At 42.4% G+C, this 14,571-nt stretch overlaps 1 protein-coding gene across 14 annotated transcripts in view; it reads right to left on the bottom strand.

Moving 5' to 3' along the window:
- LOC146508116 (uncharacterized) overlaps window positions 1-13,861 on the bottom strand; it is a 30,026-nt gene extending 16,165 nt beyond the window's left edge. For 4 of the 14 annotated variants that reach the window (XR_014876859.1, XM_085177322.1, XM_085177324.1 and 1 more), the window contains exons 1-9: window positions 10,609-13,091; window positions 3,065-4,431; window positions 2,054-2,332; window positions 1,829-1,933; window positions 1,596-1,714; window positions 1,251-1,469; window positions 1,014-1,101; window positions 486-638; window positions 220-317 (exon numbers count right to left, since the gene is read on the bottom strand). Coding sequence is in view for 13 of the 14 variants with exons in the window: in XM_085177322.1 (XP_085033448.1) it covers window positions 220-317; window positions 486-638; window positions 1,014-1,101; window positions 1,251-1,469; window positions 1,596-1,714; window positions 1,829-1,933; window positions 2,054-2,332; window positions 3,065-4,431; window positions 10,609-10,747 (2,567 nt within the window). In the remaining variant the exon portion in view is untranslated. The other 10 variants (XM_085177329.1, XM_085177330.1, XM_085177328.1 and 7 more) reach the window with 7 other exon arrangements.
- Window positions 13,862-14,571: the final 710 nt, after the last annotated feature.

Genomic DNA, 14,571 nt, shown 5'->3' with positions numbered 1-14,571 from the left:
CTTCTTTTAAAAAAAAAGGATTCGTGTTATGTAAAAAGATTAGCAACATGTTTGGATTTATCTCATTAAAGAGACAAAAGCTTTAAGGGTGTTCAGCTTTTCCTCTGTGGTTAAAACTGCTGTGGTGCCAATACAGGGCTTAAGGTGGACTGAGGAGTTAGCCAATTAACAAGTGGATAGGGAGGACCTAAGTGTCACTCAGAATCAAAGTGTTGTTACCTGAAGAAGGTATGATGTTCAACACAAACTTTCCACAGCTTCTTTGAGGCTTTGTAGTTGGGCAGCTTGAAACCAATGGTGCTTTCATACTGCTCTTGCTAAAAGCAAAGAAACAAAAGTCAAATTCAATGACTCCATAGCGACATTATTCTGCAATTGTGAAACACAGTTTTCTTTAAGAGGAAATCTATGGAAATTGGATCTGTGTAGGACAATACAAAAATCAATACAGGTCAAACATACAGACTATGTAAAGTGAGATTTACCTCTGACGGCCTGATTTTGATAAAAAAGCTGCTCCGTTTGTATGAGATCTTGAGCACTTTGGGCCAAGGGAAACGGTTGATCCTCAGCTTGTCTTTGTAAACCATCAGACCACTGGAGCAAACACCCAGCATTATATCAACACCGTCCAGATCCTGCATGCAAGAAACACCAAGGAACATTTACAGCCCTGACCAAACACCGCCAGCCTACACTTGCAATAATCAGTCACCGGGGGGCAGGCTTTCTCACGAAACACGAATGCTGTTTGAGGTCATGCAGTTTAGGATGTTATTAATCTCTCTTTTTTTTTTCCAAAGGGGGATGACATCAATTTTGTAATTAAATATGGATGCTACTGCTGCAATACAATGATGCTATTGTAAAAAGAGCATTTTAAAATTGAATAAAAATCAATACATGCATACATACTTGTGACATGCTTCTATGAAAAAGACTGGACCACGTGTTAAGAAGCAAACCATTCATCCAAACCAGTAAAATAATTTAAAAAATAAAAATAAACATACCTTGGCTTGGTGCAGGTCAACTCCATACATGGCGAGCTTCTTGGCATTTTCCAGAAACAGCAGGTCTGCCTGGGCTGGACTCATTGATCTGGAGGCACACAAGATAACGTTTAATTCAAAGACGTATTTTACTGTCAGAATCATTTTGAATCAAATGAATTAGGTTCCTTCAATGTATGCACATTGGGCTTAAATGAACACTGTGAAAAGGGCGTGTCTAGACAACTCCTTAATGACCTGTATGTGCGGTGCAGATCCATCACTTTTTCCTCCAGCTCTTTGCTCTGTCCGGGGGCCAGGTTCAAATCTTTAACGTAGTCTGTTCCATGGAGCTCGGGGTCATACTCTCCGAGTTCTGACTGGGCTGTGTAGGAGCCCAGCAGGGACAGTGTGACAAAGGAACAGGGAAGAACACCACGCATAATGTCCTTTCTCAGCTGGAGACACAGAAAGTACCTGGAAAAAGTGTGAAACGATTAAGGAATTGAGTCTATGAACATTTATTCTGGGTTACACAAATGCAGTGCAAAAGCTCCCTATCGCCTCATGTTGATCCATTCCTTTAAGCTGATGCTTGCTCACCTGGTTAGGTCTTCAGTAAGCTGAGCTGGATCAGGAGGGTAGAACTTGACGTTGAATGTAAACTCATAGACAGCACCTGGAACCTGTTTCCGTATCTCTTTGGTGGGTTCCAACCATGTCTGAGCAAAATGGAAGAAATGCAAGAAAATTTGCTCACTTTTTTTGCACTGTCATTCATAACATCCAATTATACTCCAAGTAATTAACACTACAGAAGGGTAAAACCATCCTACCTTGCTGGTTGGGGTTTCCCAGTGAGCCAGGCCAAAGTAGTCTTTCTCCAAGAGGTTAACATGGTCACACACCTTTGTAAGAAGTTCTTGGCCTTTAGCATGTTTCTAAATGAGAAAGAGAAACGCAGACATGGGACACACGGCAAGAGAAACTCTTCAGTTTCCATGTTTATCATCACAGATTAGCAAACGCAACAGTGGTGCATTTTGGGAGGGTTTGCTTACATCAAGTTCACACTCAAACTGAGCGTCGTCCAGCAGGGTGACTTTGCACTGCATGGTCTTCTGACGTTTAGAGCCTTTAACCTCTTCAGTCTTCTTTTCTGTCTTTTCTTTTGCAGGCTTCTCTTTCTTTGCCTGCTTTTGTTCCTTTTCCTCTTCTTTGATTGGCTCTTCCTTTTCTGCTGGTTCTTCCTCTATTTTCTCCGTGTCCTCCTGTTTCACTTCTTCCACTGCTTCAGGCTCTTTTATCACAGCCTCTTCCTTGTGTTCCTCTTGGGCTGGCTAAAATAGTCAAAACCAGACAATTGTCAAAGTGTGTCACAAAGCTGAAAGAGAAAGTGGGAGACGTTATACAGAGCACCATACTAAGGTAGTACTCAAATAACCCAGGATGAACCCGAGCGGTTGATACTAGCGTTAGTTCAAACCAGCATGGGTCATCTTTGTTTCAGACCAGCCTTTAAGCCCAAGTGAGCACAGTGATGCTCACTGAGCAAGCTGTCCACATAAAAAATTTATTAGAAAGCAAAACCCAATCAGCAGCATGAAGTGCTTTTTTATAACCTTTGTCTGCAGTGATGTTCTTTTTTTAGCCATTGTTTTATAAAATACAGTTAGATGAGTTGGATTAATCTGTCTGGAGTCGGTCTACAGCACCTCTGAAAGTCTGTAATACCTCTTTTCCATCAAGGTCAGGCTTCCTGGGGTCTTGTTATCACAAGGACATTGCAAACAGTCTGAAATCACGGCAGTCGGCTTAAAAATAGAACTGCACATTACTCCCAAAAAAATACGGTCTGTTTTTAGTGTTAGCTTTGTTTTTTGGTAGAAATATACAGGCAAAATATATTGTTTGACCCGTAAGTTTCGGAGGTCTGTTTAGGAGAGGCTGCCATATCTTTACATTTCCAGTGATCATGCTAATTTAAGCCAACTGCCTACTGGTTCTACTTTCATCTTAATCACAGCGAATCTTAGAACAAGTATTCTAAATGTGAGATTGTTAGGACTCACCTGCGCCTCTGTGCTGCTTATAGAGTGCTGATCAGCAGCCTGTTCAATATCTGGCTCAGTTTTAAGCTCGGGCTCAGGAGCAGCAATCGGTGCTTTCACCTGCTCCTCACTTGGTCCTTTCACTTCCTTCACTTCCTTCTCCTCTTTCTTTCCTTTGCTCTTTCCCTTGTCTTTTTTCTTCTCTTTGTTCTCTTCTTTTTCCTCCTTTTCTTCTGGCTTTGCTTCCTCCCCTTCTTTCTCTTTCTTCTTTGCTTCTTCTTTCACCTTTTCGTCTTCTTTTTTCTTCAACTCCTCTTTTGGTTTTTCCTCTTCTTTTGTTTTTGCTTTTTCCTCTTTCGTTTTCTCCTCTTCTTTCTTCTTAGCTTTTTCCTCCTCTTTCTTCTTTGCTCTCTCGGCTTCTCTGGCTTTTTCTTCTTCTTTCTTCTTTGCTTTTTCCTCTTCCCTCTTTTTTATCCTCTCTTCTTCCTCTGCTTTCCTTTTTGCTTTCTCCTCCTCTTTCTTCTTTAATTTCTCTTCTTTTTCTTTTTTCTTTGCCACCTTCTTGTCAACCTTTTCTTCCTCCTTCTTTCCAGCGTCTGCCGCCTTGCCTTTGACCTCAGAAGTTTCCTTCTTTTTCTCTTCCTTTTTCTCCACTTGCTTTTCCTCCTTTTCTACAGTCTGCTGTGTTGTCCCTTCCTTGTTTTGCTCCTCTTTTTTCATCAACTTTTCCTCCCCCCTTTTTTCCTCCCCCTTTTTTTCCTCCCCCTTTTTTGTCTCCTCCTTTTTCGTCTCCTCCTTTTTCACTTTCTCTTCATCCTTTTCTTCTGCTTTTTTCTTGGCCTCTTTCTTTTTCTTTTTGCTACCTTTCTTCTCTACTTTTTCTTCCACGTTCTTTTTCTCTTCTTTAGGTTGTGCTTTGTCGTCTTTCTTTTTCACTTCTTTCACCTCTGGTTTTTCTTCCTCTACTTTAGCCTCCTTGTCTTGACTTTTCCCTTCTTCCACCGTCTCCTCTTCTTTCTTATCTACTTTTTCCTCTTTGTCTGCCTTTTCGTCTTTGGCTTTTTCTGCCTCAAACACCTCTTCCTCTGAGCACTGCGATCGGCGTTTGAGGAAAGAGGAGAAGAGACGAGAAAGGCCTTTGCCAGCAGAGGTTCTGGTACGAGGCTTTAGCTGCTCCTCCTCAGGGGAGGTCGCTGCTTCGGCAGGCCCAGGCTCAGTGACCTGTTCCTGGGCCTTTGTGCTCGACTGCTCCCCCTCTGGGTCAGATGTAGCCGCCTCTGCCTTCTGCTTGTTCTCTGGTTCAGGTTCGGGCTCAGCACCACTGGTCTTCTGCTTGCCCTCAGTGTCTGCCTCAGTCACGGCAGTTGCCTCTGTTGTCATGGTAGCCACTGTGAAGGTGAAACAGAAGGGAGTCATAGATGAAGAAAGGTCACAGCATTGATGGTGTCCAACAAACCAGGTTAACTTAACACTTCATTTACACATACGCAGTTTTGGAACAAAAGTTTTTTTTAAATAAATTTTAGGACATTTTTAAAGCATTTTTTGACATTTTACAGGTAAAACTAGTGACTTTTTAATCAAGACAGCAACTATCACATCAGCTACACAAAATTTACTAAAATCTGTGGATTATTTCCCGTTTTAAGCTCTATCTAATCTGTCTTTCAGTCATCGCCCTCGACTCAGATTGCCAGCGGAACAGATAATGTTTTATTTTATGACACAAACAGGATTATTTCTACCCGTTCCTGCTTATTTTCTCTTAAATATTCTTCATTTTGGCTTACACTCTTAATGAACAATAAGCAATTTTTCACTGTAATTTTCATTGTTGCTTCAGTGTATCGTTAGCTGCCTACTCCTTAAGAGTGCCTATTATTTATTAATATTCCAGGAAACATGGAGCCAACTGCCACCTACAGACTGCGCCGTGACTCAAACACACGCACGTATTTACACATCATTTCATTGCACAATGACCCTCCTTGTTGCAGAGTGTTTCTCTGTCTGCACAGACTCATTAAAGCTCACTGACACAAAGGAGGCATTCTGCTCCGGATTTGCCTATTAGCACTGTCTACATTGGGCATGCCTGGCTCTTCAAATCACACACGCCCCTCATGCTTAGGTCATCTAAGGCACTAGAACAATATGACAATAAAGAGATAAATAAACCAATAAAAAGCTTATGAAGTTTTTTTAAAGTCATTCTTAACGTCTAAAATTGCAGGTCAATAAATTAGCTCTACTCTTATTTCAGTCACATTTTGCTCTGCACAGTATTGTTATTGTATATGTCTGCTAGTAATGAGTAAATAAGCCACCTGATTACTTACACAATTTCAAATAGTTTAACAAATTGAGTTTTAAAAAATATTTCTTCACGTTTCACGTCCATCTCATTTTACCTCTTGTACTTTTCAACCTCACACGGTTAAGGTGAGGCTGACTTCTGTCAGTATGTAACAGAGCGAGCATACCTGCCCGTCTTATTACAATCAAAATGATGTGACTCGCAGTCCCAGTACTTGGGCCCTTTAATGAACACAACTTTGATCCTCTGCGGTGGCAGTGTGAGGACAGATCTGGTATATTTAGAAACTTCTAACCAGCTGATTAAATCACACAGGGACTAAAATAAACTGCAGGTATTATGCAATGGCACAAAACCTCGCTTAAGCAAGATACAGCCACTCGCATCGCAGATCAGATCCTTATTTCGACTGTGCCGACGTGCATGCTCCCCCGAACTAGGTCTCGTCTGACTGGTGACGAATGTGGCTGTGTTTTTGTCTCGTCCATATGTAGTTCAAGTCCCACCCTGGGCTGGGGGAGGGGTGGGGGATGGGAAAACGCTAGACGGGCAGACGGGCCAATCTTCCAGATGCACGGGGCCGCCCCCGTTGGGTGCAGCCTGGACCTCTATACCGTGCACTTCCCACTGGCACTACAGGACAGCGGGAGAGGAGGAGGGGGGTACACATAAGAACAAATCCTCTTTAGCCCTCCCATTGTTTGTGTCCAGTGACCAATAACTGGGCTGAACACTATAACTAATCCTGCCTACCCTTCCCCCCATAAGAACCCCCCCGTAGGCCTATTCCCTAGGTCACCACACACACACATATGCACATACACACACAGATAGTGGTATGCATCAATGCTCACAGTCTCCTTTGGGTCTTTTAGTGCTCTGTCATCTCAATTCTGATTGTCAGAAAGCAGACATGCTCCTAATGGACCAGCTGAGCTTGTGTCTGCTGCCTCCTCCATTTTGTGTTGCCTATCTAACATCTCTGCTGTCACCCAGCTGAGCAGGCCCAACCTGCATCCTGACCAATTGAGACGGCGACCGTCACGCCACAGGATCTCAACTCACAGTTAATTTCTAGCAACGTGACTAATATCTCCTCCTCTTACACATGGATGAAATGTTGCTGCACCGAGAGGGATAAAACTGCCCTCAATACCATATAATTAGTGTCTCTAATGAGCTAAATTATAGATGAAGCAGGCCACCCTCCAGCATAAGTGAGCTGCTGGATCAGGTGTGAACAGAACTGGAGTCAAAAGAGGATGTGATTTAGAGTTTATTATGCTCTTAATTCATCTGAAGGTTATTTAAAAATCTGAAAATAGATGATATGATTGAGTGAACCTGACTTACAAGAAAAATTGCATATGCTTAGTTATTAGTTATTAGAATAACTGCTTGAACTGATGCTAACCCAGCCACACGATCAAAGCTCTATTTATCATTCTCACACTCCGAAAATATATTTGTCTCGCTACTAAAACCGTCACACTGTTTACCAGTGACGCTGCAGCAGCACCGCTGTGTGCATGTGTAATAAAATAAAAGCAGAGGGCTGAATGAAGACGAGCTTGCAGAGACGCAGGAGGAGGAGGAGGTAAAGTATATAAATAGCAACGTGTGCGCAAGAAGCTGGGACTCATTAGTCGGCCTCTACAAACAACCTCTATATCTATTCCTGTTCACAACACGTGTATACATTTGTGCACCATCGCAACTGCACACTCAATTCCACTTAAAGCCCAGTTTTTGAAAATGGATTTAATCTGAATGAGTGCACTGCTCCTTTGTTATCAGCACTGACTTAAAATAAGCGCGGCTCCCAAAATAACTGCAACGACGTATAAATACTAGAAGACAACGAAAGCATGTTTCCTGGGCACTGACAGTAGGCTTAAGGAATTAGAAGGAGTTTAGAGTTAATCAGCCCCCAAGTGACCAAGTGAGATTATCTCCATCTACCTGCCCACAGGATCTCTCTCTCTCTCTCTCACTGTCGCCCTCCACCCTGATTCGCCAGCTCTGTGCTCCTCATCCTACATGCATCTGTATGTGTGTGTGTGTGCGTGCATGCGCAAGGAAAAAGAAAACCTGGCAGAAGCACAGTGGTGATCCGCTGTGCTGATTCATGGTTTTATGTGGAGCCCCGCCTACCTGGCTGAAAATCAACAGAAATGAACTGAAGACCAAGATATCAGCCTCTCCGGCCACATGGTGGCTCCCATTAACCTCTCCTTGCAAACAGAGGCACACATGACAACATACACGCCAACACGTGCCTCGCTAACCTATTCGTGTGCGGTTAACATAGAAGCCTGCCTAGCAACAGTGTGAATACAAGCACACGGGCAGGGATTTATATCCTTATTTTGTCTTTACAGTTTTCATAAACACTTTTCTTAAATGATCACAGGATGTAAATTGCTACTGTGTAGTTATGGATTATGGACAGGAAGCATAGACTGACTACAACAAATGAAATGTTGCAATCAAAGTCCACAATCTCCCGTGTGAACCGGAGGACGGTCGAACAAACGGTGTTGGTTTCCAATGGTTTATTTCAGTCTGGCTATCAGTGTAAACCTATCCCAAACTCAGTGCCACACCAATCAATACACACAGATGGTGTCTGTGAGTGTGATGCTGTAACATGAACCGACATGGGAAAACAATGAAGTACCGTGATTGATTTACTGCGGTTGCCCTGAAAGCAATTTCGAATCCATTTCCAACATTACCTCAGCCACCGCCAATTAAAGTCATAATATTTCTGTTCATTGTGAACAAAAGCTTCTTTCCATGTTGCAGAGACATAGAAATACAGACACGTTATAAGATGCAGAATCAGCTTTGTGCCATTACTCAGTTTTCTGTCATTAAGTGAAAAAAATGTCTAATTTGATCCTAGAATTATTTGTGAAAAGGTTATGTTAAATTTACTGTATCCTTGATGTTTAATAATCATAATCACTGTCCTAACTGATGAAGGAAAGAGCAAATGGCTCTAAGGGATGCAGAGTCTGTTCCCTGTTCGGTAATGCTCATACAACACAGTAGTAGTCTAACTGCTCGAATGCATCATAACTCCCAAAAGAGGATTAACATCAGCAAGCTCTTCTGGGACCTGGATGACCTCACTCTCACACAGAAAGACCAAAAACATCCTTGTGTATCACTTCAGCAGCTCTGTGTCCACAACACTGCTGATTCAGCAGTGCAGGAGACCCTCGGTCTTATCTGTTATTTTTGACCTCCGTGTTCACCTCTGTTGCTCATGCCAGCACTTGCCAGTTCTGCTGCATTAGTTCAACCCGCGACACTCTCCCTCATCCGCCCTACGTCACATCTGCAGCGCTTCATAAAAGATTATCTGACTATATATATTCAGCAGTATCATCAATGGAGATGAGGCTTATTGGATGAGTTGCTCCGAAGTACGCAGGCAGGAACAAGACACACACAGGCACATGAAGCCCTGTGGTAAAGATGGGTATCTTTTAACCCCTAATACACTCCTCACGGGGCAAACGCAAGCAGAAAATATGAAATCCAAAGCAGAGCAGCACCAATTAAAAATAAACAAACAAGCAACAACTGAACATCTGAACAGAGAAGACAGACACAAGAGCATCATCAGCAATAACATTTTACGTATGATTTAAGAGACCTAAACAGGGCGGCCATTCTCAGGCATCACAGTCAATACTTTTAAAGCTCTTTATGTACCTGTCAGACAATAAAAAAATAAATGAAATAAAATAAATTAATAAAAACAAAGTTTTATAGAAAACCTATGTTTTTTCTCTTGTTATAATCTATGTTTATCAATTTTTTTCAATCATAATATATCAGGATTGATATAATAAAAAAGAGGGAAAATTGCAAAGTGGGTTTTCCCGAAATGTCTAAATGCGCCCTCTTTTAGCAGAGCGATCACCTGCATTTATTTATTTATTTTACACTAAACAACAACACACCCTGCCTCCACACTACTGTTCGTTTCTAAAGGTGTTTTATTTGTTTGGTTGTTTTAAACTAAACAATCCTCAAGCGGAACAAATTCATTAATTACGCGTTAATAATAATCAATTAAGTTTAAAATGATCTAAAATGTAACTTTTTCACCCTCCTTCCCTGAAACAGTTACGGGCTGTGTCGGACCTACATGCCGGGGTATTTAAACAATCTGTGCACGAAAATGGCGCCGAATGTGCAACAAAACAAACACACACCGACTCATCTCCACAGCCCCGGCGCATGCGAGCCTGAAATGCGGCTTACCTACTCCGGGATCAGCATCAAGGAGGAGACTGGATGGCGCAAAGACGGACAGAAAAAAATGCGATATTCCGCGCGTTCACACGAGAAACAATGCTGCTGAGCGACACATGCTTTGTTGTGCTTGAAGGTGTCCGATGCTCGTAAAGGGGTGGAGTCTCACGCCGAGGCTTGGACTTCAGCTGAGCGAATGAGCACCAACCAGCGTGGCTTACAAACCCATGCCAAGGCGGAGGAGATGCACACAACTTTCATATAAGGCTGATGAAGCCAGCTCCAGAGAAATTCTGATTTAATATAAAAATGGTGCATAATAATGACGCCTAGAACATTTAAGATGGTTTTAGAAATTGCTCATGAATGAAATTTAGTAAGGCTATGTGGGTTTGCCAAGTAAAAAACCATATTTTGATTCATTTCACTGTATTGACCCCTTTTAAAAGTGCATGCGTGGTGTGGATCAGTTAAAGCCAGTGATCATTAGTACAGTGCAACGCCCGGAAGCAGGAGGAGGCAGGCACCAACACAACATAGGTAAGGGTGCAAGACTGCAGACGTCACAGAGGAACTCTGCCCAGCTGAAAACTACAATCCCAGACACACACATCTCAAAAATCAAAAACAAGCTCACACACATATGGGTCTTGTTTTTGGGCACACACATACACACAAGCTGTCTTTATGGACCCCATGACGGTTCCCCCACCCATCTGCTTGACCCCATTAGCGACATACGGCTCATAAGCAGAAGGGGGCTCATTATTCTCAGAACCACACGGGGGTGAGGCACCATCACCTTTGTCCTACACAGGCAAGTTCATGTGGCGGGCATTATCAGTGTCATGTCATGTCTAGCACTGTTATATGCTGTATATCGAAGAAGATAAAAAATATCTTACCGGCAAAAAAAGGTTATCCCGTGATTCCAACTAAAATAATACCGGGTTGCCGTAAAGTCCGAAGCTCTTACCGTCGGGGCGAATGATGAAAGTGAACAGAAAATATCTCTCCAGGCCAGTAACAGTCTGTGTGCGTCTGTGTGCTTTTTTTTCTTTAGACTTTGATCGCAAAGCAAAGCGAGGACACCATAACAGCACACCGACTGGCATTTGTTAAACATTTACTTTGACATAACACATTAACAGGAATCAGGGTTGCGCACAGGCAGGATGTAAGTTTTGTGTAGCTACTGAGGAGAAAACAGAGGAAGAGGAGCAAGGCAGGCAAACAAAACCCATATGAACAACTTGCATTGCTTCCAGTTGCTTAGGAACCCCTGCCCAGCCCTAGGCCTACTGCAAGGAGCAGGTGTTGAGCTGGACCCAGGAGAGGGAGGAGAGACAGACTACAAAGGGGAGGAGAAGAAGAAGAGGTGCAGAGCACTGGCAGACCCAGTCTCTTGAGACAGTGACAGCCTGGAACCGCAGACCCTGAGACGGCCCACCTCCATGCACTCACACAGTAGACACACCCAAAACACTGACACAAACATTCTGCTTCCCCTGCCGCTCTTCTACATTTGTTCAAAAGCGCAGGCAAACACGCACATATAACGGAGCCGTGCATCACTCCAGCTGAGTGCATGGGGGTTATGTTTGTTTGGAACATCTTTATCCCTCTCTGGCACTATCGCACGGTGATTACGTAACGCCCCCCATACCACTTCCACCCAATTCATCTCTCTTTGACTTTCGTGACTGCATCTGGGTACGCATCTCTCTCACACACACACACACACACACACACACACACACACGCACACACACGCGCACACACACGCGCACACACACGCGCACACACACGCGCACACACACGCGCACACACACGCACGCCCTGTACCCTTCCCTTTACATCTTATGTAAAACAATGTGTGCAGCTTAAAAAAATGCTTTAAAATGTGAAGTTTGAGTGCATCTGAGAGAGGCACAGTTGCAGGAGGTTTTCTCTGTTGTTTTTTAGCTCAGAAACTGACCTCTCAAAAGCACTAATGTGATAGATGGTAAGAGTACATCAATATTAATTGTGCACCATTATGTTATGAAGAATTTATGAAGCGGGAATGTTCCATGCTTCTGCCCTTTCCTTCCCACGGACAAGTTGCCCCTTCTTATTCTACTAGGGCACATTTGACTCTCTTGCACTTTAAGGACAATAAATTACGCTATGAAAGGTACAGAGCAGGAATACAGCTGAACGAGAGTGAATTTAAATGATCGATTTATTATTAATGAAGGTAAAACGATTGTTGTGCTCTGCACTCCACTTTGTAGTGATGCTCTATCCTTCTGCCCCTCTGTCGTGCAGTTTTCACTTTGAATGTATTTACTTGTTTATTTTAATCTTAACTATAAAAACAAGAGCTAAAAATGTCATTTTTTAAATGCTTCAATCATGTTATACTACTAATCAATGTGGACTATTCATGAGGCTTTTTTTCATAAGAGAAAATTCTAATAAAGATACTGTTGAGGAAGTCAGATTGGAAGCAACATGCTTACATACATGTGTTTGGATGTCATCTGATTTTAATGGCTGGTGGAACATTGAACAAATTGTGGCAAAAATGTGTTCTCAGCCAACTAAGAATAGATGTGATCTGCTGAAGCTACTGTACAAAGGTGTGTTGGGTTAGTTTGCACTGCCACCTGGTGGTTGACTTAAATGTAGTTTTGCATGTAAACTCCCAGAATGGAAGCTTTTAATTTCAGTAACCAGTGTGATGGTAAAAACAGTCTCATCTTTGTATCATAAACCACAGTAAACCTTTCACTAAAATCATCTTTCCATTATCCACTTTTATCCATGTGTAAGTCATATGGGTCTAGTAACAAACAAAACAAAAACAAAAAAAAGACACTGAGGCAGAAGATCAGCTAGTTCAAGCAGTTCAGCGTAAATTATATCAGATGAGTAAGAGAGGATCACCGCCAATTCTAGAGGTGTAATGCATGCTGGGAGCGGGTGTTCATGAGAGATAAAGACCTGTTTGCGTCCAGATACCTCAGGGTGACACCATTAAACAACTCCTCCCAAAATGTAACTAGGCTTTGAGTAACCAGCAGTAAAACAAAAACTATGTGCCATAATTTTTGACAGGAAGTACACTATAGCCTTTTCAGATCAAAGCCTTAACAAAAGCAATCTTCTCTATTCTAAAACATTTTTTTAACCCCCAAATTTTATTTTTCCCAGATAGAAAGAAAGTGTCAGATAGAGTCTGAAGTCTGAACCCAAAGTGAATGGTTTAAAATAGAAATAATGAATAAATGAATATTTAATCATCTCTCTAAAGCTTGATGAGCTATGTCTTTAGGGAAATGCTTACTCAATATAAGTGAAATGCATCTGTGCAGCTATTTAATTATACAAACACTCTGCATTAACTATGAATTGCATTCAGGTGCATTAGGAGAACATCACTGGTGCACATGACAGGGTAAAAAAAAAATCATTGTAGGGCTTCAGCAGAGCACTCACAAAGCACAGCACGAATGCCTTTCATTCAAATTAAATGGGATAATACTCACATTATATCCACGTAGAAGGTCATTTCATAATGCATGCGCAGTCGCAGATGGAGTGACCAGGTCAAGACAGAAAGAGGGAGAGGGGGACAAAGGTGCGTCAATAAAGAAACACACTTTTCAGTTTAAACAGTACAGATTTTAAGGATTTAGTTAAAAGCTGAGGTAGACAATAATATTATACATGATATTAATAAATGGCACTGCCTGTTAAGAAGTAGCATGCAGTGCTAGCATCATTTGAAGCACATGAAAGGAAGGGGAATGGGCCTGGTTATAGGTGACTTATCAGCTGTCCCCTCAAAGTAATTACATCACCAAATGTTTTCTTTCTCGGCTTCTTTTTCTCCACATTAACAAACAGGCGTTGAGTTTTTACACACTTACTACACCGCTGCTGGTACCTGCATTCTTCCTATTATGCTAAGCATTTAAAGTATTTAGGGCCCGGGAGCTTTGAGGTACTGGGAGCAGCCTAACGACACACCTCTGCATTCATTTGTGGGCATTTTTCTTTCTTGTTATGAAGTCATATTACTGCAGTAGGTCAGCAGTTCTACTTCTCTTTTTGTTTTCCTTACCACAAATACTCCTGACCTCGCATAATCCTTCTAAATGCGTTGCAGTGAACTCTTCACGAACCACCGTCGTGAAGAAAACACGCCGCGAAAAGCTCTGGCAGGGGGAAAAATGGTGTGCAACCTAAACACAAGCAGTGTCTGAGACTGCGGGTCATACCTGAACACGTAGCAGTCTCCTCTGTGCGTCTTCTCCACCTTCAGTTTGCTGCCATAATTCCGGTGTTTACCTTCAGGACTAGTTGGAAAGTATCGATGGGGTTTCCACAGGGAGGCGGTGACGCAGCCACAATGACGAAGCACTAAGTACTGGTGATGGGTGGAGATCAGAGGTGGGAGCTTTGCTCAAAATCTTCATGGGGTTCTTATTTAGTTCTCACACAGTCTGTAAAGCAACGATTGAGCTTTTTTCTCACACACGCAAAGACATTTTTGTTTGAGCCTGTTTTTACAGGTGAGTGTGTCCCTGCAGCGGCCCAGCTGAGGGGACTGACTCGGGGCTGCTCTGCCAACTATATGACAACTTTTGGGCCTGAGTACCTGAACAGCTTCTTCTAGTAAACTGTTGGAAACTTTCAATGTGATATCATAAGTCATTAGAGCTATTTGTGTCTGTGTCTGTGTGTTTTGTTTTTATTTTACAGCTGACTCCACACAGAGGCGCTGTTGTGCATGCATGTGTGAGAGTGCAGGTAATGCTGTATTTACAGTCACCAAGGAACTTTTATATTTACTGAGACGTGTTTCTGTATATGTATCAGGAGTTAATAAAAGTCGTGTTACTGCATGATTTGTATCTCTGATCTCATGTGTTATTGTGTGTCCTCTAAA

Source organism: Neolamprologus multifasciatus, chromosome 11 (assembly GCF_963576455.1).
Source record: "Neolamprologus multifasciatus chromosome 11, fNeoMul1.2, whole genome shotgun sequence".
Classification (NCBI taxonomy): Eukaryota; Metazoa; Chordata; class Actinopteri; order Cichliformes; family Cichlidae; genus Neolamprologus; species Neolamprologus multifasciatus.
Note: the sequence above shows the minus strand (reverse complement) of the source record. Positions and strands in the feature narration are given on the sequence as shown.